A 27,906-nucleotide genomic window follows, 5' to 3' on the forward strand; every position below is an offset into this window, starting at 1 on the left:
TACAATACATCCTAGGAACGTGTTCTGGAGCTAGGACACATAAGAAGCGCGTGTGTACACGAACGAACAGGGATGGGATTATGACTCGCATTTTAATACTTGGCTATCAATAAATTCAGAGGCACTTTTTGTATATTTTTCAATATCAGTATTTTCGTTCGTTATTACTTGTTTCAAGCATAAACAAAAAGTTCTATCATTTCTAAAATCTGATGACTTTTTTTTGCTAATTACGCAGCAATATTCAGCATATACAGCAATACATAATATTCCTAAAAAGTTTTTAATAATCATAATGTCATAATTGATAAAAATTTTTGTGTTAACATTTATGATCATTTAATTAATTACAACATCGCTTGTTGCTCGTATCATTGTTTTACTTATTCGTTTATTATTCACAGCTCAATATAATAATTACATTCTTATATTGATCCTGTCTTTTTATATTTGACGACATTACGCAAATAAAATTGGTTTCGAAACATTATCATTACATTGCGCACAAACGTCATCTTAAAATTAATATTTTATAAAATAAGGACTGTATTGGTTCAGTCTTATAAGTTTCAAGATAGAAATTAATTAACTGATTATGATATTTTTTAAAAACAAAGAAAAGTTAAATTAAAAATTAAAGTTTACAAAAAATTAAATTTAATCAAATAATAAAATTATAAGTGATTGTAACTAAATAATAGAAATTATAAACTTTATAATTACAAACTTTGTTTTTATTTCGTTATTTTATAAATTAAATTTTGCTTATACGCTTTTTATGTTTTCAGAAACATATCATCATTATTAGTTATCATCATTAAACTGTAGATTTAAACAATTTTGATTTAATTTTTTAATTTTGTTTGTCAAAAATTTATATATATAATGACAAAAAAATTTATACACGACAAAAATTTATATACCATAGATCAAGTAAATTTAGATTTAAGTAAATTTAAGGGGAGTATAACTTGCTCATATAATCAATAATATTCTACACAAGGTGTTCTATCTGAGTCTATCACTCTTAAAAATTGAATTTCCTCTCCAGACTACACAACTTTTGCCTGTAACAGTTTTTTGAAATTTAAAAGAAAACTGATTTTTCAGAGTCATAGACTGAGATAGGACATCTTGTATATTATATAATGGCAAATTTTATATTTGCTCACATTTGTAATTTTTTTCGCATTATACGGATTCTCTTTTGTATGTCTTTCTAGATCAAGAGTCGCTAAATATATTGCGTAACTTTCCTTATTTCTGGATAAAGAAAGTTCTATCATTATGACTGTTAAAGTCTGAATATATATATAAATAGAAAGCAAAATATTCATTTAAAATAACGCAAAATATTTAATGAGTCTTGATTTTGAGTAAAATAACATATTTACACAAATATTAATTGACCTCTCGATCAATACGTTGATTACATTAGAGTTTGTTTATCTTTTTAAACAATCAAACAAAATAAGATATTTTTTCCGAGAAACACAGAAATATGATACAGCCTTCAAGAATTATCTGAGGATTTATACTTGTCATATTTTTAGTTGAGAAGATTCTGGTCCTTAGCAAGATCCTTATGCCATTTCAAATTATACGTGAATTGTTATTATTATTTATCTAATTTTAATTTGTACTCTGTACTACAACTACAAGATAATGAAAATGTAACTGTAAGATTAATGTAAGAACACATATTAAAAAAATAAATGTTCTGAATTTATGAAACTAAATTGATAAAAAAACAACTAGCCACACAAAACCAAACGCAGATGATAATAAATTTTACTGCAAAATGTGCGATGTACACAATTGTAAAATGTGCAATAAAATTTGTTATTATATGTCTGCGTTTCGTTCTCTATGGCTACTTATTCTTCTTATTAATGGCATAAATAAATATTTTAAAACACAATGGTACATATATCAGTGTGCCAAACTATAGTATATACTATATATACCATATGTAATATAGATATATGTACTATATACTATAAAGTATGGTTTGTATATATACTAACTTTGATACACTTTGATGTACCAAACAATCGTTAAAAATTGCCTTATGTAAAACAAGTAATGTACAAGTAATATTTTCTTAGTGATAGAAAAAAATTTTTAAATATTCAACAAGAATACTTACTAAAACTATAATTCTGAATAAAAATTATCAAAAACGTAATAATTAATGAACACGTTCGCTAAAATTATCTTTTTAATATATGTTTTTACTATGAGAAGAATGTTTTAAACAATCTCAAAGCAGAGTATCACAGAAATGCAACTCTTTGTCGCGAACATCTGTGATTGGAACATAAATGTTCGGTGTAAGATTATATCCACACATTGCGTCGGCGTTGCAGTTACGATGTGTTCTATTGTAAGTTTATACCCAACCTGACATTTGATCGTTACAGATTAACTGTGGCACATAATCAGGTAAGGTTAAATCATCTCAACTGAAAATATACACTTAACTTTAAATTTGTTACATAGTGGAATATTCACTATGAAGTATTTGAACACAATTATCTGTTTCCGATAGATTGTGTGTATCAGAATGTATGTATCAAACATCAAGTCAAAGCTTCAAAGTTTCAATTTAAACTTTTTTTCTTCTTTCATGAAGATCTAAAAATTTTCTATTACATCTACAAATCTTATCAATATTCTGTCCCGACCTTAAATTCATGTTATCGTCATTTTGAGAGAGAGAAAGAGAGCAAAAAAGTAAGGGAGATGAAAAAAAATTCATTAATCGATCGTTTGTTTGTTAAAATTTGGTTAATACGCCGTTGCTTGAGGGTGTACTAGCTGATTAAAATGGTGACCAAGATGGTGCGGTGGGCCGGGCTCAGGCTGAGGCGCGATCATCGGTGGAGGATGACGAATATACCAATCTGCCCCACTCGCGGGTAGTCCTCTGTTTGAAGAAAAACTGCTAGATGGTGGTGGATTGGTTGTCGTCGTTGTCGATATCTGAACAACCTCAGGCGATTGAGGCGACGCGGTTTGTCCGGTGACCGATAAACTATCCCCGCTACTGAGACTTTCTTCGCCCTCGCTACCATATCCTACTGGTGTCTTGTCGCTATCTACCGCTCCCCCATGCGCCTGAAAAAAAATGAACTAGTTAATACAGTGCGAGCATGGGAAGTAACTTTTCCAATTATTTTTTTAAACTACTAAAGATATCTCAAATTTTGTTTACCTCAAATGTATTTAAAATTTCTTGAAAACACACATTTCTTGAAAAGAAAATTATTTTTATGTTGTATTGCAAACTATTGTTAAATCTTGTTACAGTCGATTGAATATAGCACATGGCGGCAAAGTATGTGTTCTTTTTGATAAGTTAAAAACAATTAATTCCAGTCTTCAAGAATAGAAACTTATGACCGTCGATTTATGTAAGAAATTCTGTTCGTCAAACATAGTTCGCGAAAGAATCAAGTTCGTTGCATAAATTGAATGTTTCTTCAAGCATGTATTTTTATAAATAAGAATTTACATTTTTTTTACAAAGCTACTTCTTCTATTTTTACACTGTACTAACTTGTATACTAAAATTTTATTTTCATATTAACTTAGATATTACACTTATATAGATAAAATACAGTTTTGATTTATACAGTGGAAACCTCACTTTTCTGATCGATTTCTCTTTTGTAAATCTAACACTTTCTTTAAATCTGACACTTTCTTTTTTAGATCATTTCTCCTCAACTGTTTTTTCTCTACTTTGTGACGACATGCATGTCGTGATTTTCTTTTTTTGCTTGCTTTATTTATATGCAATTTTCAATTCTAATATTCAATTTTCATATGCCATTCAATAAAAGTGGTACGTAATGAAGAAAGTTCAGAAAAGAAATTTTGTGCCTAGTCCTGGATGGATCAGGAAAGAAAGGTCCCACTGTACGACGTTTTGCGCAAACTTGTTGTTCAAGTCGGGTCGTTTTATATTGAAGCAGAAAAGCAGAAGGATCAGCGGGAAGATATAGCATAGGTAAAAAGTCAGATCGAAAGAGAAGCCAGATCGATAGAAATGAGTAAATCAAGAGTGTCCGCTTCCACCTTCCTTCATAATTCAGTGAGCAAATCTCAACGACTGCCTTCCGCGAATCACGTCTGCGAAAACTGAGAGACGCAGCACACATGCTGGTGAAACTAACCTATCACTCTCCCTTTGGAAGGTAGACGGCCTGCACGTTTCTGTCCTTTCTCTATTGTCGCGTAAAGATAAGATTTGAAAAGCTGCTGAGAATCTTGATGGCCCATGAGATATCATCTAGAGATTATAATTTGTTTTTTTCGAATAAAAGTACATTAAAAAACATTTGTTTTAAGTATTTTCACTATGTGTCTGAAAAAAAAAAAAAAAAAGATAGACTAAACAAGTGCATTTGATTGCATCTCGGGTCAATAATTTTTTATTGTATCAGATAGATGAAATATCTTCATTTCTTATGTGCTCGAATTGAAAATGTTTTAAATTAATCGATATTAATTTATCTTAAGTAGTTTTAAATAAACTTTAGCTTTAGTGTTGAATAAACAAAATTAAAATTGTGTGAAAAAAAAAATCAATGACATGCTGGAAAATCGAAATTTTCACACGTCTAACAAAACAAGCTGCGGACTCGAAGTCTTAGTAATGCATTCTCATCTATCTATCTACCAAGCTTTGTGATTAACTCGATCGGGTAACGTACTATACCTTCATATGTTTGCGCAGCGAACTCGGATGTGTGTAAGACTTGTCACAGCCGGCTACTCGACAAATGTAAGGCTTGTCCGATGTGTGCACGTGGCTGTGTTTCTTACGATCGCTGCTGTTCGCGAACCTCCTCGAGCAGCCATTATATTCACACTTAAAAGGCTTCTCGCCTGAAAAAAAGAACGTAGAGAAACAGATTCAAATAACGTTCCAATTAAATATCAGATTGCACATTGTGCAAATACACACGACAAAATGATTGATCAATATTGAGTAACGCCAGGAATAATTACACAGATAATTACACTCTTAAAAATAAGGATTTGTATAAAAAAAATTTACGGTGTGTTGGAAATGCACGATTGTGCTAGCGCGTTACAGAGAGAATCTCATCTTGATTCCGGTGTATCTTGATGAGCGGAACTCTTCTCCGTGGCTTCTCTTAGCTTAGGGCACGAGAGAGGAGAAAAGAGATATCGAAAGATAAGGTCCCCTGCACACGAATGGCCGCCGTTGTCGGGGCGCAGTGAGACCGTGTGGCGTGACTCTTATTTATTTCCAACGGAAGTTGACTGGAATATATTTCACCGTGTCGGTCCGCACCCCCGCATTCTACTCCCTTTTCCGGAGCTTCCTTCTGGCGCTCTCGAGAAGAGCGGAGACGCGCGAACAGGAAGCGCGAACTTGGCGGATTTTTTATGGGGGAAATGGCGGCCCGACTGTATGCGCTCTTGGAAGGCAAACGAATCTTTTTTTCTTTCCCTTCTTCTCTCTCTCTCTCTCTCTCTCTCTCTCTTTCTTTACTCTGTAGTTAGAATTAGAGGCAAAATTCGAAACAACATGCAAGGACGAAAAAATGTGACTTATGCGAATTCAGTCTATACGTTTTTAAGATACGGAGTCCCTAGCGGAACTTCTCAGGTAGATTTTCCCATTCTTTTTTCCCAACCTAGCAAATTCCATCATCGACACATCGTGAGAAAAAATGCAGTCGTTTGCTTGGTAAAACGGCTCGTTCGATTTGTACAGATTAAGTCTGACTGTGCGAACGACATTTTTGCAAAACGTTACTAATTTTGATGCTTTTGCTCGCGCGTGCGAAAATCGTGATAAGATTACAGTGATAGTGACAGCGCGTCGCGATTCAGATTATATTCAAATCGTTCGAACATTGCCGACGGGCGTCTGTGGCACGAGCATCATAAACAGGCGTCTTAAATATTTATGAAGCCGGGAAGATAGCGCGCGATTCACGCATGACGTCTCACCTCTTATCTTACGATGCGCGGCGCAACTCCGGTGTTTTTTTTTTCGTACTTTCTTCATTATTCGCCCACAAGAAAGATCTCAATTGTCGGATTTTACGATACATTCCTTATCTCGATCGCGCGGCGCATCCATATCGAGATATTGCACAACGATGTAAATATTTATGAATTTGTTCGCACGTAGGGAAAAGGGAACAAAGTTATCGACTTGGAACGTTTTCTACAATATTTTATCCAACATTAGGACCTGTTTACAGGGAACGCATTTTTATTCATTCGAGAGACAAAATTAGCACACAACGCGCCCGGAATCTAGATATACGTGTGCGCGTCTCTACGTCTCAATCTACTTCCACAAAAAGAGAACGTTTTGATTTTGACTTTTTGTAGTGGGTCTCCACCCATCGATTCACACCTCCTCGAGGTTTGCCCTCTCGAGCCTATCGAAAGGGGCACGTTCGCGCGCACGGCCATCGTCGTCGTCTGGTTAGCCAGCGCACACAACTCGCATAAAAGGAGTTCTTCTTCATCGAGGGGTGGGAAGGAGAGAACGTCGTGGCACTCCTTTCCAAAACAGGACGATTAATAACTTTTCAAATCTGTCCCCGGCAGGGTCGTGAGTTGGGGATCGCTTCGGTAGCGCGCGCGTTGGCAAATAAATAGCAGATAAATAAAAGCGCGCGTCTCTCCTACGTCGTGCATTCTGTCGTGCGCGCGGGGTTGCGTGTGCAGATGGCAACAATATGCCGTGAAATATTGCCGGTGGTCAATGTGTGCGCGCTACTGCCGCTATACGCACACGGACGCGTGCGTTCGCTGCGTATGTATGTATATGCGCGTGCGCGCGCGCCAGTGTCAGCGCGAGATACCGTGATCGGTAGTTGTTGAATACAGGGTGTTCTAAAAAGCGCTGCTTTTTTTAACAATACTTTTCGCGATCGGTTCTTAAATGTTTTTTTAATTTAAAAAATATTAATAATATACAACTTTTGAATCGCACGAAATAAAGATGTTCACACGTGATGCTTATTGAAATTTAAATTTTAAACATGTATATAATTTTACTTCAATTAAAAACAGACAATTTACTTAAATCTCTCAAAATTATTTTTAAAAAAAAGTGACACAAAAAGAATCTCAGACATTATGGATTTGTGATTCTATAAATTTCAAGGCTGCTCTTAACGCGACAATTGTTCAATTTGTTCGATACGTACGTTTGAAAGATGATCATTCATAAATGTGTACTGCGTGCCGTTACATTCTCATGTGCTCAGTTTGTACGAACATGCAGGTCTTGGTGTGCACAGAATATAAGCAATAAGCGGATGCAGAAAAGTGATGTGTCGGTCGGTTACGTTCACATACCGGGCACACACATACATGCGCGAAACTTGAGATTCATGGTACCCTCCGAAGCCATAGGGGAACTTGGAGGTAGTTCCTGAAGGGCAGTGTAGGCACCGTGTTATGACTTTCAGAATAGAGAGGCACAATGGCCCAGATCCGCGCCGGATAAAATAGTTATTATAATCGTTTTGGCTACGGCGCTCTGAAATCGAAGAGCGATACACGTGCGAGATATATCTAGCGTCATGGATGCAGAAGTATGGGTCTCTCTACTTCATTTAAGAAGACAGAGCGTCTAAAGAAAAAATGCACAATGTAAGAACGGATTATAAGAAGTCAATTTGGAAAATTGTTTTTATAACAATTCTAATCGCGTTAGGAAATAATTTAAGAAAATTAATTTTAGAATATATTAATTTAGATGAGATTATTTATTTTAGATAATTTTAGATATCTTCTTTCTTTCAAATATTTTATGAACATTTGTGGTTTTAACACTTATTCTTAAATGACACGTCATAATCTATTCTTAGTACTTTTTTTTTAAATCGAAATACTATACTTTCAAAGTCCGGTTCTTAAAATATATTTTTTACAAAACTAATGAGCAGTTCTGTTGAGATAGAAGTCGAGAAAATATTTTTTAAATGGCTTAGCCGGAAGTAGTTCTCATTTAAAAAAGCACAAAGTGCGACAGAAAACTTTGTCGGTTCTTTGTTACAAATTGCTTTTCCTTCCAGGAAAAATCATCGTACAAGTAGTTTTTTCGGTAAAAATACTAGTGATTTATGGGCGTATCTTTTGTCGAAAAGAATTCTCAAACTTCAATCTCATCCTGTTCTCTTCCACGCACGAATCTCTGGAATAACGGATACTTTTTGCCGGCATTGTATTCAGTCTTGGGTTCAACGATTATTGTTGCAAATCTTGGAATATCGAAAAATCGACCTTTCTTTCATAATGGAAGAGGGGAGGAAAAAGAGGGTCCGTTCTCAAACCTCCTTTTTTCCACGTTCTCGCTCTATTCTCAGAGGTCCTTCAAGTAGATAATTTTCTTGTTATATGTTTGGCATTAGTTGAAAAATCCCAGAGGTTCTCTTGTCAACTATACGGCTAGCCGCCGTCCCGATTGACGCAGGAGATACGAAAGAATCGCGGTCAATCACTGTGTAACTTGACCTGCTGACTTCAGAATCATCAGATACCGCACGGCACGTGAAGCGTCGTGTTTCACAAACAGTCCGTGATTGGAAAAACGCCATTTTTTGTTCCCTTCGCGACGGAATCTGTCATTTATCTTCCGTCAAGCAATTTTCGGTCTCGCAGAGAAAGAGAGATTCGAGATTGGCGAATTTTTTTTTCACGTTAGAAAGAGATCGAACGGAAGTAATAAACGTGTCGTGATTTAATAAGAGCCGGATGGACGCGCGTGTATGTACATTCGCGTGGAATTAAAATCCGAAATCGCGCCACACACTACGGGAGGGTGCGATTCTCGTCGGCGCGGCGCGGCGTATATATTGCAAGAGAATGAAACCAGTCGCCGCGCGTTAATCATCGTCCACGTGTAGATAGAACAACTCCAGAAGTATTGTTCCATATATCTTTGGGATCTAAATTGCAAAACCCACACCGTTCGAAATTTAACACCGATTCCCGCTGCTGTCATTTTGTGTTACCTCAAAACCCCCATGCAAAGTGTTTACCTAGCACCTGCGTTTGTGTATCCACAAATTCGTTCACGATTCTTCCCGCGGCAGAAGAAGATCCTGAATTCTGTATTAGCAGAAATGTCTCTTCTCTTTACGCACGAGCGCCTACCTGCGAATGCGGGACAGAGAAGCGAGACGGCAGAGGCTCCCCCGAGACGTCCCGTCGATGTAATCGGACTTGTTACCAAGATGGTCGCGCGTGCAAAACGAAGGAAGAACAGAAAATAGAGGAGGGGGGAATAAGTCGGCCAAGGGAAAAGAGCACGAGTGAGGAAAAAAGAACCGCAAACCCACGGGTAAGCGTAACTACCGGTTGATGCGCTGATCATTCCGCCATGATGGCTTCGAAAGGGAGAGCGCCATCGGCAGATGTTTCTTTGCTCAAGTAATTCGAGTGTTTGCCTGTTCTCCCTTCCCTCTTCCTCTTTCTTTCTCTCTCTCTCTCTCTCTCTCTCTCTCTTTCTCTCTCTCTCTCTCTCACTTTCTTTATTTTTCTCTTCTCGTCCCTCTCTTTTGCTCGAACGCTGTCGAGTCGCAGGGGATGCTGCGACTATACCGCGTTATATACCTGAGACCACCGTGATATACGTTCCGATATCTATTGGAAAGCACGTTAGGAGTCTGCCTCCTCCACTATCTCTAGATCGCGTTAGGATAAGATAATGGTTGACCTAAATAACGTTTTGATGAATCCGGACGAATCTCATTTTGTCATCTTACCTCCCTTACAAAGCTATTCTACCGCTCCAGATTTAATTACATATCGAGCATCGAATCTGCTGCGAGTTCAGTCCCGTGTCATTTCCTGTCCTGCCTAATCTTCCCGCTCTATTTCTCGATGGAGTTACATTACAAGTGAATCTCAAATAGCAAATATTTTATGTCCTGTTGCCACGTTACAGAAAGAAAATATTTGCTGAGAAAACATCCAACCCACATGTCCTATCATTTGTTGTCCGACTTCTTCTACCGAGAAATCCTCATCAACCGGACGTGCGTCATCGTTAATCCGGTTTTCTCTTGTTCTTCACAAGCGCGCGCCACCTTATCGTGTCGCAAGTTCTCGAAAATTCGGTAGCCCGTCGTCCCCGCACGTAGGTGCAGTTTAGAGTCGTATATCCTCGCCGTTATCTGAGTCCGGGATGCTACCGTTGTCCACCTTCTCATCACGGACACGCATGGAAACCCCTGGCGCACACACACAACACACAGACCCACACTCGCAGAATGCGGGGGACTGGTGTCGCGTCGGTTTACACGACGTTTATACGTGTTTATGTAAACGCCGCCAGGTCCAGCGCGCGCACACGTGTTGCTGCCGCCGCGTTGCGGTTGCTGCTGTCGCTGACAACCAATCTCTCTCCCGAGAGCTTCTCTTCGTCACACGCTCGTCGCACGGCCATCACGGCCGATCTGGCCGTCTTTATCTCACCTGCGCGGTTCCGGAGATCAAACTCGGAGATTTTCAGAAACTGCCGGCATAAAAGATAGGGCGCCACGGTATGCCGTTGTTCGTCTAAAGTTACCAGGGTCGGGACGGTCCGTCGACTTATCATTTCCAGACACCCGAGGATATCGGTACAGTTTACACATTTTTTATGGCAATTTCGTGGACTAAAGTGATAAAACTTTAGATATAAAATAAACGAAAGATGTTACGGCGTTGTACCGGATAATGCGACCATTTTGTAGCTCATTATTTTATTTACATACATGTATATGTATGTAAATTCCAAAATAATTAGCCAATTAGTATAAATTTATATTTTCAATTATACGTATTTGAGTTTTTTGAATAATCGTGTCAAAAGCAATAGATTCGTACATTGTGTACGACTGTCAAATATAAGAAAATTTTTGGTAGCTCGTACGGCCCTGAATGCAGAGGCATCTCCGTATGCAAAGCGCACGGTATTTATTATATTCACGAAAGGTGGCATTTTTTTAGACTGACTCATGTGTATATAGTTGTCACGGGTGTGGAATATCTTTGCACTCATCTAATCCGTAATTGTATATCTCGACTATGTAGGGAAACCGCGTTGTTCCAGTGTTTCACGCATCTCTGAAAACTATTTGATTGCCAAGTGAAACGAGCGACAAAAGTGCTTGAAGTTTTGTATACAAGCGCGCTACCGACAACGTATAAAAGATTGTGAACCCGTGCGCACTTGAATATCCCTCTAAACACGCGAGCTGCGAACGTCGCCGTTTCGAGGACCCTCGAAGGAAGGAAATCAAAGATTTTCGTTGAGGCGAAAAGTACACGCGCGACCCTCGTCCCCCCTTGAACGTCGAAAACTACTAAAAGTCTCGTCAACTTTTGCGCAGTAGCACTTTTCAGAGGAAGCATACGCGCCGTCCGTGCGCGTCGAGATTCTTAGGAAAGTGGAATTGTGGATCCTGTGGACACAAACGCTTACACGCACGGACAGACTTTCGCGACGCATTGTTGCAGCTTTGTGCCGTAGTGCTAAACGGCACCGCAGAAGGCAAAAAGGAAGGGAGGGAAAGAGAGAGAGAAGCAGGAAGGGATAGATGTATGAACACGACAGAGGGCTTGTTAGTCCCATTGTCCGGTCTGTGGAAGCTTTTTCCACGTCGTATCCGCACGTCGATGAGCCGAGAGAACGGTGAGTCTCCTCTCTCAGAGACCATCGAGAGATCATCGACGTTTGTAGCATTTTCACGAAAAGCGTGAAGGGGCGGGAGAGAGTATCAGTAAGGGGAGAAGAAACGGAGAGAAAAACGGAGAAGAAAGTGGGCTGGAATCCGTCGAAAGGAAATGCCGGCAGATTAGCATTTTTGAGTTTCGAGATCCGGATGAATTGTGTTTCTCGAGTAGTATACGTATACACACAGAGCTACTTAGGTAACCCGCCCTTCTGCATCTTCTCTACACTCCTCTTTTTCCCGTCCAATACTATAGGTATTCATCTACGTATCCTCGGGTCGGTCTTTGCGGCATGCTCTTGCCTTTCTTTTGTTACTACGCGTTTTAATATGCCGCGTGTTTTTTTTTTCTTTTCGGACACCTTTTGGCGCACGTAGGAATTAATTGTTACGCGAGAGGTTATAACTCGATGAGAAGTCTCTTACGTTTTGTTTGTTGTTAACTTGCACCCATCTACGTATTTATAGGACGCGAAAGAACTCTTCTTACACCCAAACAACTTTTCTGAAAAGTTTCGATTTGCTTCTCTCGCGTACCGACATCGCTCCCTCCTTTTTTGTGAAGAATCCTGTCGAGTACCCTCGCCAGGCGTCGAGAAAGAAGTTCATGATTTACGTACGGACAGGATTAAGTGGGGAAACCTCGCGCGACGGATACTTGAGAGAATATAAGAACGACGACGAGGGAAACGGCGGGGGAGAGAAGGGCGGAGAAGAGCAGGTAAGAAGATACATTAACCCTGCCGGGGTAACCGGCAAGTAATCTCGAAGAAATTTCATTAAGTGATGTGAGAAAAATAAACTCCCTTTCACAGTTCTCTTCCGTAGTTTATCGAAAACTATTCGTTCTCGTTATCGACCTGATGCGGAATAATTACGATGATTGAGAAGAAATTTTTTCTATCGTCACATTTTTTAGTGACGAGAGCGTGTTACAATTTCGTTTCTCAAAACTTAATCACGATTTATCGCGTAATAACCGATGCGGTTTACGATCTCAAAACAACATGTTACGCGAGTACGAGGAATGCCGAGTTAAACGCACTTTAGTCACGGTTAATTTGGTTAGCCGACGTTTAGTCATTAATAGACGCTGGCGCGGGATCGATCGGTATTTATTGACGGACGATGATTCGACGGTTTCTCGCGTCGATATACTATGTATCATCGATGGATCTTTCATCTCCGGCTCTCCCTCTCGCGACGAGGCGTCCCGAGAGATCCTCTTTCGGAGCTCGATGGGGCACGTCCCGCGCACTCGTGTGTGGGCCAGTTTTAGGCTTATTAATGAACGGTTCTTCGAGCTCTCTCGTCTAGCGATTAGACGCGAGGCGTGGCGGAAAGATCGCTAAATCAGATCGCGGTCGAAGCTGTGGCGGCAACGTTACGTACAGGGCGAGCGACGGAAAAATTAGATTTCCGGAAGCAGAGCGGCTGAAACCGTTTCGACGTTAATGCGATTGCGGTGCGCCGCGCGAATTTATTCGCGAATCGCCGACAGGGGGTGGGAAACGGGAACGGGAGCGAGAGAGGAAAGATATAACAACGTTGGCAGAAGGGGGACATTGGGTGGCTGAAGGTGGAAACGGCCAGTCGTGGCAAAGCGAGACGGAGAGGAAGGACCGAGAACATAATGTTTCCCACAGCGCGCGGAGTTGTATATTTTACGATATGGCGAGCAATTTGACATCTCGCGCGAGGCATAATTCACGCCCGTGCAGCTCGTGTGTGCGTCCTCGGCGCACACCAACCCCCGTTCTGGCTTCGCGGGATCGGTGTGCGCGCGTGTGCGCATAGCCGACACGGCGAACACGCGCGCACATGAGGAATCGCCCCACGCACGCGTGTGCACACGTATTTCGCGGGACAGGTACGCGTGCGTCCGCGCGCATCGAAACCATTAGAGGCAGAGACTCTTCGTAAATATAACACTGCGAAATCTACCTTCTTCTCTCTTCATCTATTTTCTCTCTTCGCTTCTCTTTCGCCTTGCCTCTCCTTTTTCCTCTCCGATACTTTTCGTTCTTTTGCATCCCCCTGTTGCTCGCCACGCTCACGTACGTCTTCTTTCGGCGCACGGTTCGCTGCAACGACCGTAGCGCAACAACAGAGATTGAGATTCTGCATTTTCAGATAATTCAAATTTTTGCGACGTTTTGTTTCGCGAGACAAATGCACTTCGACCGCACTCGGTTTATGGAAACTTGACGTAAAGTTGATTTTAGTTAGGTTTTTTTTCTTTTGCCTCTCAGCTTCGTTCTAACTAATTGCATCCTCATGCATATTTATGCACGTATACAAATATTTCACGACTGTCGTATATCTCTCCTGTTATACGTATGTTTTGCACGTTTTCCGCAGATATCTATCTTTCCTTCATAGTATTCATTTCTCTTCGGTCGTTCGGGGGTTACAACGCGAATTTGTATTTTATACAAATAATTCTTATTTATACACACGCGTGCATTCATACGCCGCCGTGCGCACGTTCTTTTTATCGGCTGATACGCCGTTGGCGTGCGTGCACGTCGTTTCACGGTAGAATTTTATTTATCGAGACTTTTCACACTCTCACGCCTCGCGAGATAACTTTGCTACATCCGTGTAAAAACTTCGGTAACACGTTTTTGTAACCGCAATGATTAATGGGACCGCATTTAGATCTTCAAGCAGAGATACGCATTCGCGACGCGGGACAATAAAGAAAGTTTTTTATTTTTTTTATTTTTTTTATTTTTCACGTAACGTTTGTGCAATGTATTATTATCGTCTGTCGTAGAAAAATTGTGACGTGCGAGTAATATACGTTGTCCCGTAATGCACGACGTTTGAAATTATCGTCATATACTTTTGATATTTGATCGCTAGATATACAAGTCTTCCATGTTTCTCTCGATCGTTTTGCACACGCGCTGTGCAATTCCGCATATCTGCGTGAAATATCAACAACATTTATCGAAAATATTTTACTTTTCAAGGAACGTTCTCGCGTGTTTCACGCGAGACTTCACGCGTGTTACAAAAGATACTTGTTAAGTGACAGATTTATTTCGCGTGATTGAAAATTAACAATGTCGATTGTAATTTTTTGTTGAGAGAAATGTGATTTCGCGACAATTTCAAACGCGAGGTATTCGACCGCTTTCGTACGAGAAAATTACAACTCGTGTGACGGACACCTTCCGATAATTTCATCGAGCGCGTCGAGTTACGAAATTAAATAAGAAATGGGTGGTGCGCCCCAACGTCAAAACGGCCTGAGACATGTATCCGATTTTTGACATGACCCTTCAGGTCAATCCCTGACGTGACTTCGTGGGACAGAAGGTTTGCCCGATCTTGTCAGTAGATTAAAGAAGAAGAACCTCAAGAGCGTACACGTGTGTATCGGCAGATATGACATTTTTTTTCTCATGTTCGCCGTTTTGTATTATAAGACAGATAGCGTTTTATCTTTTTTATCAATGACGAAATACATAATTGAAAAAACGTCTCGTACGTGTGTCACTAAAAATTTTAGAGCGAGTGACAAACGTGCGAGAGAGAGAGAGAGGCAGGATATCCGCCGATAAATCGTACTCACGCGTTGCCAACACATTAGCAAGTTTGTGCTGACGGAATCTTGGCTCTCGTCCATTTCTCAAAGAGAGAAAAATTGCGAATGAATCGAGTTCGAGATCGATCATTTACGTAATGCGCGCGAAAACTTTTAGAGAATAGATTTGTATGTGTCTTTTTTTTTTTTGTATTTCAAAAGAAAGAATCGAACTGTCGTTGAAATCGGGTCTCGCGTGCGAGGTCGTTTATTCTCTTGTGTAACAGCCGATAACAAAACGCTAACGGAAAACGATGCGACAAATTCGAGCAACAATAGGAAGTCGATTTCGCCGTGCGAAGTCGGAGTCTCACGGTCAGAAACCGGAGGCACAAGGTGGACACGCGGTCACCGTGGGTATATACGCGAACAACGTCCCTACATCTGCCCGCACTAACGACCTATGTAAATGTTCTATCTGTTATCCTTGTCTCTTATCATCTTTTCCTTCTGCTACCTCTCCCACCTCATGACGACGACGATTCCACCTTGAACGAAAAGGTAGAGAGACACGCACAAAGTGGAAGGGAACGTGCGCGCGCGCGAGAGAGAAAGAGAGAGGCAGTACACCGAGACGAAGAAACGGGGTGACTGCGAGAGAAAAGAAGATACTCGTAGAGGAGAAGAAGAGGGTCCAGCATTCCAGAGCCCGGTCTCGACCCGCGACCCTCGCCCCCTAAATCATCCACCGCAAGCTAGGCCGCAATTCCGTTTTGTTTTCTCCGCTCCTCTGCTCGTTCCTCCTTTTTTTCCTTCCCTCTGCGTTTCTTCCCTTTTTTTTTTATTTATCTCCCCTCCCTTCCTTCCCTTTTTCGACCTTTTCTACCAGACCACGGAGACAACCGACTCTGACCCTCCCCTCCTACTGCTGCTGCTTCTTCTTCTTCTCGTCGTTGTCTTCTTCTTCTTCTTCTTCTTCTTCTTCTTCTTCTTCTTCTTCATCATCATCCGCCAATGTTTCTCCGGCGCGTTTCTGACGAGAGAGAGAACTGTGGGAAAAACGTCGTAGACCCGTTACGAGGGTGACAGGCTATGATAATGAGCTGAAGATTTGACTTGATCTCACTCGGTCGACGTGTCATTCGCAAGAGATCACAATGTCACCCACTTACAGCAAGAATGTTTCCATTTCGAACTACACATTGTTTTGCGTGTTATCATTTTGAACGAAGCGCATCTTTTCTCTCAAAATTTCCGAGAGAGAACGGAGAAAGATGAGATTGTTGCAATTAGAAAGCAGGAAAGAACGAACGCGATCGAGCGCAATAAGAAAATGGAGAATATCGAGTTACTGAAAATGGAGAAAGCGTGAGTACTGACTGGTTAATTAGCGACGGGTGAAAATATAGGTAATTCGTACGCGCGTAATGAAACTCGCCGTTCTCCCGTGAACGCGCGCAGCTGCGATAATGTGTACAATCGACGCTACGACGATTTTGAGTGTGAGATTATCGTTTATCTCTCTAATGTGATAATAACACATTCGTGCTGTATCTGTGAAACGCGGCGAGTTTCTAATATTGGCGCAAAAAAAAAGGGATCGCGGGAATGATGATGAATCGATGCCGTCGTGTTGCCGACCTTCACCGCGCCGCGTTTCACAAACCTACGATGATGATCCGGTGGTCTCATGACGCGAACAAGGAAAAACACATATTCGAGATCTCACTCGAGATACGAGGATACGATTTTACAACGCACACGCTGTACGTTGACACGCACACGCGCGCGCACGCACACGCCTTTGACACCAACATTGCCGGCATTTAAACCACGCACGAAAGTATAATGTTACGGATACTCGATATTTTCTCGATGATCGCCATTGTACGACGGTGTCTTTAACGTATATACCGCGCGGGATCCGGGAGGAAGCACCCGGTATTATTCGACGAGGGCTACCGTACCAATGACGGGATGGCACACACCAAGCCAGCGGCGAAACTCCGTGGAATGATTTACCCCGTCTTTGGTTACCCGCTTGCATTGATGCGCGACAAGAAGAAGCGCGCGCATAAGATGCCCGCTCCCGTATAGTGTTTTTCGCCGCGCCGTTAAAAAGGATCGTAGAATTGCAAGCAGCAGGATGTAATGATCGCGCGGCAGTTCAACTCCCCCGTCGTTACTTTTGAGACATAAAGTCGGGAGTTGAATCTGGGAAATATTTCTAAGACAATTAAATACACAAAAGACACATTTCTCTTTCATGCTTTCAAAACTAATATCTAGCTGATATTTATAATTAGACATTTTTTCTGTTTTATAAATTGTTTTTAGAAAATTTTTTTAATTATCAATCTTATAATTTTTACAAATTTGATTTGTGCGTGTCGTTCAGTAAATGCCACGTGCCGCGGAAAAGTGTTTAATCATCCGACGAACAAACATATTGCATTATACGCGCGCGCACTCTCCGCGCTCACGTCTTTCGACGTGCGCTATTCAGAGCTTCGGGTTAAACGATAAATTCGATTCCGATTAAACGGCGGCCGCGCCAGCGAAAAAATATCACGTGCGAGCAGAAACGCCTGGCGTGCCGCTAATAAACGCTCGTGCAGCGGACTTTTTCAAGAATGGCAACATTAGCCCGCGAACGTCTGGCTACAAACAGAATAATATACAGTCGCTTAGCGGCGCTTAATGCCTCCGTACTATTTTACAACAGCGCGCGCTCGGGTTCGCTCGGTCCGCGAGCCACCACCTTCTCCAGCCTATATCCAGAAAGGACGAGGCAATAAGAGCAAGAAAGAGAGGAAAAAAAACCCGTTTATTCCGAACAGAAGAGCGCGGAGCAAAGTTATTTTCTTGTCGAACAGCTCATCCCCGCTGGAAGATAACCAGAAATGTTTGATTTCTTTTGGCGCCCCGTGCACTGCGCACGCGGCCCTTCCCCCGCATTTCATCCCACTTGCACCTACGCATTTACGTCATCCACGGCGTTGGAACTGCACGCTCCTGAAGGAAGCACCGTCGTTACGAAAAACACACACAGAATACACGATCGCAATTTACCGGATGATACATTGTTCGCGCGAGGCAAATTTATCGAAGGCTTGCAACTCTGGTTTTTAGTTTTTTAAATTGCTATAAATAATTACTTCGCAAAAAGAGATTTTACATTTTTTTTATAAAGTGTGTATAAAAACGTTTTACAAATTTAGATATTATCAAACTAAAACAACAAATGATAAACATTGAATTATCTAATTAAGTTACATATGTCGAGGGACGTTAATGACAGTTTTTTTTTTTTGCATCACCGAGCATTTGTGGTGTCGAAAAAAAGGGCTAGGAAGCTCGTCTCGTTATTTTTTCAGCTGAACGATCAAGAGACCACTAGTCATTAGCGACGTCTTTCGCCAGATATCACGGTTGAAGAGATAATTATCTCCGGTCATGCATATGTGTCTTCGAAGAAGCTGTACCCAGCTTTCGCATGCGACGTTTGATTTCTACTATACAAGTGCCGTCGGTACTGATCGGATAGATAGCATAACTCGAGTGTACTCTGACAATCTAATTTCCACTCTCCGATAGACACTTGCGAGTTTCACGTTAAATTGCGGGTATTTAGCTGTCGTCGATCTCGCGCGCTGTTTTATCGTTTTCGTTTGCCACGCCTGTCGACGGCGTTTCATTAATCGTGTCACTGATTACACTTTCATCGATACTTGTTGTGCGATATTCCACACCGTTGTGTTCAATGTGCCGTGCACTTATTAAGCGCGCGTTCTGTCTCGTCGCGTAGAGAAATGAGTTATTCAATTTTTTTATAGACCGTTGCGAGGTCCAAATTGACGGGTTAAGGGTACTTTCAACACTCTCGCTAAACTATATAGTCGGGATCGTTAGAGTTACTTCGCATGGGCAGGTGAGAATGCCGGGGGCTACGACTAAAAGACGGGGGCGCCTGACGACCGGACGCCCACCACTTTTGCAACAAATCTTTCTGTCTAAATCAGTTTCGAGTGAGATAAGTGTTTCGGGCCCTTCGTAATTTGAAGAGGTGAAGCAGAATCATAAATCAGGTCTGTTAATTCAATATAAATTATTCTCGCAATGTAATCGATCAGGTTGGTGAAAGAATCGTTTGTTTTCAAAACTACAATCCACGTATTTGTAAGAGACGACATTTAATACGACCTTGTGCGATGTTTACAAATAACATTTCGTCCTCACGTATGATCAAGCTGATTATTTCGTAAACATCATCTTGTAGCAGGCTCGAGCTTTGCTTGATACCTTGCGAATCCGTTACAGACATATCCTTCTCGGGCTATTTGAAAACAATGTTTACGAGACAACCGTAGAGAATGGTGACGTAAAGTATTTTATTAATGTATTTAAAACGCGAATAAAGTTGTGCATATTTTCGAGTAGAATCTTGAAACGCATCAATGAGAAAAGATTTTAATAAACGTTTTATGTTGCAAACACGTGTTATTTTTTTCATTTAACTTAGAGATGTAAGAATTAAATTAAATTACGATTAATGTCTTTACTTTAATGTGCGGTCTATTTGCGATTAGATAAATTGCTGTTTAAGATCGATCTTTTTTTCTCAGAAATAAGCAGAAATTTTATTTCTCGCCAATCAATTTTCCATGTCGCGCGTACGTGACGAATAACGTCGATACATAGCGTGATTCGCTCAATTACTATCCAATAGCGATTCGTTCTTCAATAAAATAACGGGAACGCGAGGTCCCCGCGCTCTGCGCGTTTCTCTCTCGCCTTATATTTCACACTGTCAAAGATGAGCGAATGCGCCATGTCGGGTGCGATCGATGGAGGTGTGGGCGGTCAAGTAACAAAGCGTGCGGTATAAACAGGAACGTAGGGGTGGTTTTTTATTGGCGGCTGCTTTTCGACGTACAAGCGCGAGAAGGACTGTCTCGCCCTTATCGACCCGCGTGGTTGTCCGTGGACTTTTCCACGCTGTTCGCTTGTCAATTCATTTTGCGTCGCGTCCCGAAGAGTCAAGTAACCGTCACAGTCCAACATTGTCGCATCCTCGTGCGTGTTTCTTAACATATGATACACAAGTCGAAGAGAAAAGTTTTTGAAATTAATTAAACAAAAAAATTCGGAAATTTGTCAATAAGCGGCGATTGTCACGCTATTTTTCAATTAAACCTAACCGTTGTCAACTTGACAATGTGTGACGACGTTTTACTCGAGGCCGCGTCTCATTGACAATGGCATCAGAGATGAACGTCTATCGATCTTCGCGCCGGACGTTCTCGAAATCGCAGAATTGTACACATCTGTCAACCGCGGCCGTTCGCGTGTGATAACGGTCCCGATTTCACGATGCGCGTTATCTCCAAATCGAATTTCTCGATCCCAATCGAGGTGTGCGCGCCGCGGCACTCGTTCCATCGATCTTCCGAACAGAAAGATTCCGATAAGTCGTCGATACGATAATCTCGCGTCCGCATCGCTCTTCTGTCCGATCTCGGTGCGATGTTGCTGTCATCGTTCCTAGAAGCGTATTCGTATTGGCTTTGTTACGCTAAACACAAATTTCGATTACTCCCTCCCCTCCTCCCGTCGCAAAATCATTGCCTAAAAAAGTTTTATCGACGTCGCATCGTTTCTTCAACTGGAACTGACTCGCGCCTTGGCCGCGTTCAAATGTCGACTTTTATTTTTATTTATTTTTTTTTTTTTTGTGTGTGTATGTGACGCGTATTAATATTGTTGTTGTGGATAAAATTTGCAACGTAAATCGTTTTTTGAATAAATTAATTTTTGGGTCAATTCTACACACTTCCCCGTTATTTCACTCGAGTCTCAAATTTTCTGCAGACCGACAGAAGTTTCTTGCAATGGCAATGACCGTGCGTTTGTCACAACAAGTTCCTGCTGTTCCATGCTTTGATGCGAATCCGACCCAATTCGTTCTGTACCGAGCGCTTCCGAGCATCGTTAGAAACCGTGCAAGCATTTTACCCGGTATATACTCGCGGCGCTACCGATCGCCGTCGATCTCCCTGGCCGCGGTGGCTCTCTCGCTGCTTGAGCAAATATCGTATCGCGCTCCGGGCAACGGCTCCTCGTGTGGCCTCGTACTTCTCGTTTCATAATTTCTCATGGTCTCTCCCTTCTAACTCTCGGGCACTTCTCTCTCTTCTCTTTCTCTCTTATTCTCTCTCTCTCTCTCTCTCTCTTTCTCTCGCTTTATCGTCTTTTCCTCTCCTCTTTTCGCTTCTTCGCCGTATCTCTCGGCGTCCCACGAAGCGAATCACCGACTCTCTCAACCCTTTCCAACGTCTCTCTCTCTCTCTTTCTCACCGCGACGTTTTACGCCTTCTCTCCCGCGCCGTATACTCCGACGACGCAAAAATACGGGGTACGCGCGCTGGCCTCCGCTGAGAGTAATTGCCTTTACGCCGACGTGCAACTCACGACACGGCACGATCGGACGCTCTCCGCCGGATCGGTCGTAGAAAACGGTAACTCCGCCGGAGCCGTTTCAGGCGACGGCATGACTTCCGGTAAAATAGTAGCGGCTGCGGTATCGTGACGTGCGCGTCGCTCGTACAAGTAAATAAAGACAATTTGTGCGTGTTGATAAACGTAAACAACGTAGTTAAGTCCAATCACGTTTATTATCTAATTATTATAAAGAAGCGATTAGGTTGATAATATCAAATTAAATTTTCTTGGCTAGTTTTCCAAGTAATTTATGCCCGTCACAATTTTTCTACAGGAACAGGTACATCTATCTTGTTGCAATTTATTCAACGGAGTTCGTGGTTTGTTTAAAGTCTCGCATTTGCGACGTCTACGTCGAAATGTTTGACAAGAAGATCTATTCAGAAAAACTAGCAAGAATGATTGAAACAGAGTTGTCTCTGTTTGTCATCGCTGGCGATAATTAAAGGATTAGCGCAAAACCGGTTAACGTATTTTTTTTTTTTATGGTTCATACGCGCGAGTTGCGTTACAGCTTCAGTAAGTAGCCATTTACTTGCTTCTATACGTCGCGCGCGCACAGCCCCCTCTCGATCCCCACGGTGTATTTCGCCCCCTACTTAACGCTTATTTCGTGACACCCTTCGCGACGACTCATCCCGTATCATCCCTCTATTCTCCGCGTCGAACCCTCCGAAAATCCTGACCAATAGCGCACAACCCGTGAAGACCCATTGTCCATCTGACCAATCGTCGTTTGCTCGTTCCACGCACATCGGTCGAGATCGGTTTTGCGAGCGGATTCTACATGTATTTTTTTTTACCGCTGGTCCAAAGGAGCGAGAAGAAGTAAGCTGCTTTAAAATGCATATCAATTTGGCCTAATGACTGACGCTGTCTCGCATCTGCGGATTAATAGGACACCGATCGGTCGCGGAAGAAACGAGAATATTTCATTTTTTCCGCGATTATATACGCGATGAACAGATCGCGCGAGTAGTTTACCGGTTGCTCGCGCGCGACTTGCCCCCCTCTTGCGTCGCATTATTACTCGCGAGAAGGACCGTAATATTTTAGTCCGTCTCAATTTGTTGTACTGCGATGTAGCCACGGCCATACTACACACACACTAGGCTCTTTTCGACGTCGCGACTCAAAATCATTTCTATGCTAATGGATGCTGCGCGTTCCATCGATCATCGTTAAGTGCAACGTCACCAAGTCCCGCACTTGGATGTATATATACGCGCTGGATAACGCTATATGCGATATGCTAAAGAACGATATTACAACATTAATAATCTAAATATCAATCAATAGCGCGCGTTGTAAGATTACAATGTAATTATTAAAAAAAATAATAATTGTTTTGCGTTCAAGGAAATTAACATTTTAAATGCGTTTAAACTTTAAATTCGCGTTTAAAATGAGAGAGATTTTTTTTTGTATTGGTAACGATTATTAATTATTCGTAATAATTCACTTTGTAGTTTTATACACCCCGCAATTAAAATGATTTCTCAAAGAACGAGAGTGAACTTGCGTGTATACCTGTCTATTCGAATTTGTCTCTCGTCTAACAAGAACAATGACGAGAACGCGTGGAATATATATCGAGGAAAATATTTACGGTACACACGTAAGCACACACACACACGCGCGCGTACTTGTGAAGCATACGGTGCGATGCTGCCAAATCACATTTGCGTATTCCGACGGCACGGCAAAAGAAGTAAAAAGAGAAAAAAAAAGGGCGCGTAATATAGAGGCGTGATGTGTGTATGCGCGCGCGCCTTCGCCAGCAACGTGCGAAAACAATGCGTGAAGCCGTGCGTGGCTCGAGAACCGTTTCTCGAAAACGCCAATTTATTTCGACGAGGGTCGCACAAGGGTTGTCGTTACCACGTACGCGAACAAAAATGAATTTTAATACATCTCCGTTGATCTCCCTCCGATCATATCAAACGAAATTTACATGGTTCATGTAGGCGCAAACGTCATGTATATTTATAAAACAAACATCTCGAAAAATTAGCGTGTAGTGTCGCACTTTGCTTGTGAAAAATATTTTATGCGCGCATTTTGAAAGAGATTATTGAACGCGTAATAAATAAGTAGAAAAATGCTAATTGATTCTGCTGTTAATATTTAAAAAGGCATTTCTAAATCTTTTATTTCGATCTTTTTTTTTTTTTTTATTCTTATCGAGCATATAAATCGCGATATTGATCAATATTTAGAGCGAGGCGCGTATAAATATCCAAGTGATTTTAAAGCGGTCTTAAGCGCGTCTCCGTAGGGGAGACGCGCACACGCACAATGGTTGTTACAACAATGTGTATATGTCTCAACACGCGATAGGGTGGCACAACGTCGATCTGGGCGAGTCCCAAACTGTCAACCCGTGGCGGAGAGAGAGAAAGAGGGGTCACACGGGGAAGAGAGAAAGATAGAAAATGCGCTCACACTCCACAATGGCGTCGGAAGGGTGGCGTTTGTTATAAATGAAAACGAAATTTAATCACACGTGATATACTGCCCTCGGCACACGGGGGGGGAGGGGGTGGTGGTGGATACGACGATGAGCGCGCGAATCCGCATCCCGCGTGCGAACGACGAAAATACGAGGGCACCTGCGGGTATGTGCCCTCGAGTGCGCGTATAATTTCTCGTGCGATTTCATTATTAAAAGTCATTAAGTGCGCACGAGTGGGAGCGCGCGCGCAAAATAATGTACATATCCGGCGGGTTAAACCACGCGTGCTGTGCCGGATTGCGCGAAGAGACTAATTGATTTCTTTCGACCACATGTAGTTCAGCATGTTTGTGTTCACAGTTACATTAATGAATGTAAATATTCGCGCAAAATGCGTATCGCGTTACATATGTAGCGACTGTGAAAATTACAACGCATAATTACTCGCGCGCGTTCTCTTTTAATTTTATAAATTTATTACTATAATATTGTTTAATTTTTTTTCTACATAATGTTATAGAGAGTTAAAGCAATGACAGATTAAAAGTCGAAATCTCCCAATTGTTTAAATTATTACACAATGTAACAAATTTGAACTGTTTAACATTACACACTCAAAATATTAAATTTAACAACAAAAATTTTACAAACAAAGTAAAAAAATTGACTTTTTTTAAAATTGACTTTTGGCCAGCGATTTTCAATGTAAATGTCTCACTGTGCGGGATTCAGCAACGAGACGACTGACGCCTAGCGTCTAGCCGTCGCATCGGGCTAATAGGGCGCGCGTTCGACGACTAAATATGTAAATACTATGTCCAGGACCGCGAACATAAAACGACACGATATACGGCCCGGTAATTTCTTAATTGCTCTCCGAAAAATTCTTGTCATCGTAAACTGCGGGTTGATTACATTGAAACGACTTGAGGCGCCGGTGGCGTCTCGTGGATGAGACAACCGGGATAAAAAAAAAAAAAGATTTTCTCTCCAAAATAAACGAAAATATACAGAAAGTCACGGTCGCGAGACGGTGAGTAAGTTTTTTTTACGATTATTGATGCCATCCTAACAAAAGTCTTTGTAATTCTGCTATTTATCGAAAACTGAATTATTGACATTCAAAAAAATCGCCGATCTTTCTCTTTGTCCGCGCAACCTTCGCGGCGGAGCAAGCGGCTGCTCCTGAATTAATCATTCTCACGCTCGGCCGAGTTCCAACGAGATTTGGGAATGACTCATACTATGAAGAAGCTAGTTTATGTGGATGTAATTTATGTGATTTGGCGGTTTGTGTGGTATAACTTGAAAACAAGGTTTAATACGGCCCGCCAGACGTCGAGATGAATCGGTTCGTGGAAAAAAATATCCGATTTGATTCAAATCTGAGAGTGACCCAAGCATCTGGATCGTGAACGTCACGTTGATAGGATCCAAAAAATTTCTGAACTCTTCTCCCGGGAGAACGTTGAAGACAACGTTTTAACATTTCTGACTTTTAGCGCGAACAAAATTTACACCAATATATATTGCAAGTAGTAGTTTGTTCGCCTGTTATTTTTTGGTTCTTCTACATTTAGTTTTGTGCGTTATTTCTTTTATTTTAAGAAAATATTTTTTGTGACTTACCTTCGTTTAAATTGTGAAGATTTTATATTAATAATTTTTTTTTTAACGACATGTACATCAAATGTATTTAATGTGTATTCAAAAGTATGTAACGTGTCTACTATTTACGCACATCCGCCGTGTGTGTGCGTTATAATAAAAGCAAAAGTCGTCGATAAAAAGTCAAGAAAAAAGAAAAACAGTTTAGATAATCACAATGTTAACAATCGAGGCAATGCTCGACACAGAAATAATAGTTCATACGCACCAGTATGCGTTCGCTTGTGGATTTTCAGATTTTCCGATCTGGCAAACACCTTCTGGCAGTGCGGAAACGGGCATGAAAAAGGCTTCTCTCCGGTATGCACTCTTATATGATTCACAAGCTTGTACTTGGCCTTGAAAGCTCTGCCTTCTCGTGTACAGTTCTGCCAATAACATGTGTGCGTTGTAAACTCTGGTCCACCCACGTGGTCCACTTGGATATGGGCCACAATGTCGCTGAGACAATTGAAAGTTTTTCCACAAGAACGTTTTCGTCCCGCCAGTTCTTCCATCCATAAGCAAGTTTTTATCTCTTCACGATGTTGTGCACTAGAATTTTGGATGTATAGGGAGCCATTACCGTCAGGTGGGCCACTCCTCACAAAAGTTCTTACAAAAGTTGGCGCATGGTGGCGATCTATGTTATCACGATGACTACACGGATTCACTGGATGTTGCGGATGATGCAAAAGCGGCGTAGCGATATTAGACGTATTATAGTAATGAGGTATCCTGGAATCTTGAGAGTAATGTCCAGAGGATAGTGTCCCATAGGGACTGGGAGCTAGTGGATGCTGATTGTGTGGATGATATTGTTGCATCGTCGCAGCCGCTCCGTCATGATGCAACGGATGCAAAATCAATCCGTTCTCGACAGAGGAACTGGTTGGTGGATTATAATCTTCATTTCGCCGGAATAAGAATTCGCGCGCGTAACTCGAATGAGATATGTGCGGCGGCGGACCCATGTGAGGAGTCATGTGAGGTGTCGGATGAGGATGCGGTGGGTATCCTTGAGGATGAAAATGAGGCTGAACAGGAGCCGTTTCTCCTGGAGAAGACAGCTGAATATTCGCGTTTGCATCAGTCGAGACACCAATTGCTCCACCATTTGGTGACAACTTCATGAGAGGATGGGACATATTTTCATAGACATAGTTCATTCTTTCACTCATCATGTAACGACGTTCGTGGAATTAGAACTAAAAAAAAACGTATATACAACAGTAGTTTTTACACCAAATATCGCGCACTTTATCTTGTATATACATTATTAAGTTTTAAATACGTGCACACACTTGTTTTTTACAAACTTTTCGTTTTTTCGCTTTCGAAAATATTTTCCTTTCCACGATGACATGCCGCGTCCCATTGCCATTTAACATATAATTTCACATTTTATATGTAACTATATTAAAAATCACTCACTTAAACCTATTTTTCATTTTTCACACTTGCGCTACACTACGGACTAATTTTGACAGAGCAAATTGATTTTGATTTTTGTCGAACAATCTTTTGTCCCAAAAAAAAAATGCAAGTATGTTATATTATGCTTTTCTCCCGCCGTATATAATATAAATAGAATTGATTTGAATTTGCATTGAATTTTTCAAAAATTATCATGCTTTTTACATTATTACTACAATGCTACTTTACGAGATCGAGATTGTATAGATTAGGGTAGAAAAACACTGTCAAATCAACACACTGGTAAGAGTCCCGCGTACCGTGACTTACGTATTGGTAAGGTAGAACGTACTGCTCCTTGCTGCGTTCACAGCGGGACTGAGAATCCCGGCGTTCTGAACCAAGAGCTCCTATTTCGGGCTACGGTCTCTTTCTCTTTCCCTTTAGCATGCGCACATCTTCGTGCCTTCCTCGTCTTACCTAACCACATGATATCCAACCTGGTGCTTCTCCGCCCTACTGGTGGTTGACTCCACCTCTATCCCCACTACTTTCTCTAAACCAAGCCTCCTATCCAGTAACAAACGTTGTTGAATGGGTACCAGCGTGTTATTGGCGCTGAT

The 27,906-nt window shown here is 41.4% G+C and overlaps 1 protein-coding gene across 2 annotated transcripts; it reads right to left on the reverse strand.

Moving 5' to 3' along the window:
• Nucleotides 1-728: 728 nt before the first annotated feature.
• On the reverse strand, nucleotides 729-27,665 carry LOC109854181 (zinc finger protein ZIC 4-like). Of its 2 annotated transcripts, none has more exons than XM_020427032.1 (4): nucleotides 27,614-27,665; nucleotides 26,097-27,075; nucleotides 4,727-4,896; nucleotides 729-3,120 (listed from the first exon to the last, which is right to left on the reverse strand). In XM_020427032.1, exons 2-4 carry the CDS (start codon nucleotides 27,049-27,051, stop codon nucleotides 2,791-2,793), a joined length of 1,455 nt encoding a protein of 484 aa, XP_020282621.1. In that variant the 5' UTR covers nucleotides 27,052-27,075; nucleotides 27,614-27,665; the 3' UTR covers nucleotides 729-2,790. The 2 variants fall into 2 exon arrangements, with proteins under 2 accessions (XP_020282621.1, XP_020282630.1); XM_020427041.1 differs by adding an exon at nucleotides 4,182-4,297 and having other exon boundaries at nucleotides 3,016-3,120; nucleotides 26,097-27,651.
• Between the last annotated feature and the right edge of the window lie 241 nt (nucleotides 27,666-27,906).

The sequence above is a fragment of the Pseudomyrmex gracilis genome, unplaced genomic scaffold, assembly GCF_002006095.1.
Source record: "Pseudomyrmex gracilis isolate BER0280 unplaced genomic scaffold, ASM200609v1 scaffold_2, whole genome shotgun sequence".
In the NCBI taxonomy this organism is placed as follows: domain Eukaryota; kingdom Metazoa; phylum Arthropoda; class Insecta; order Hymenoptera; family Formicidae; genus Pseudomyrmex; species Pseudomyrmex gracilis.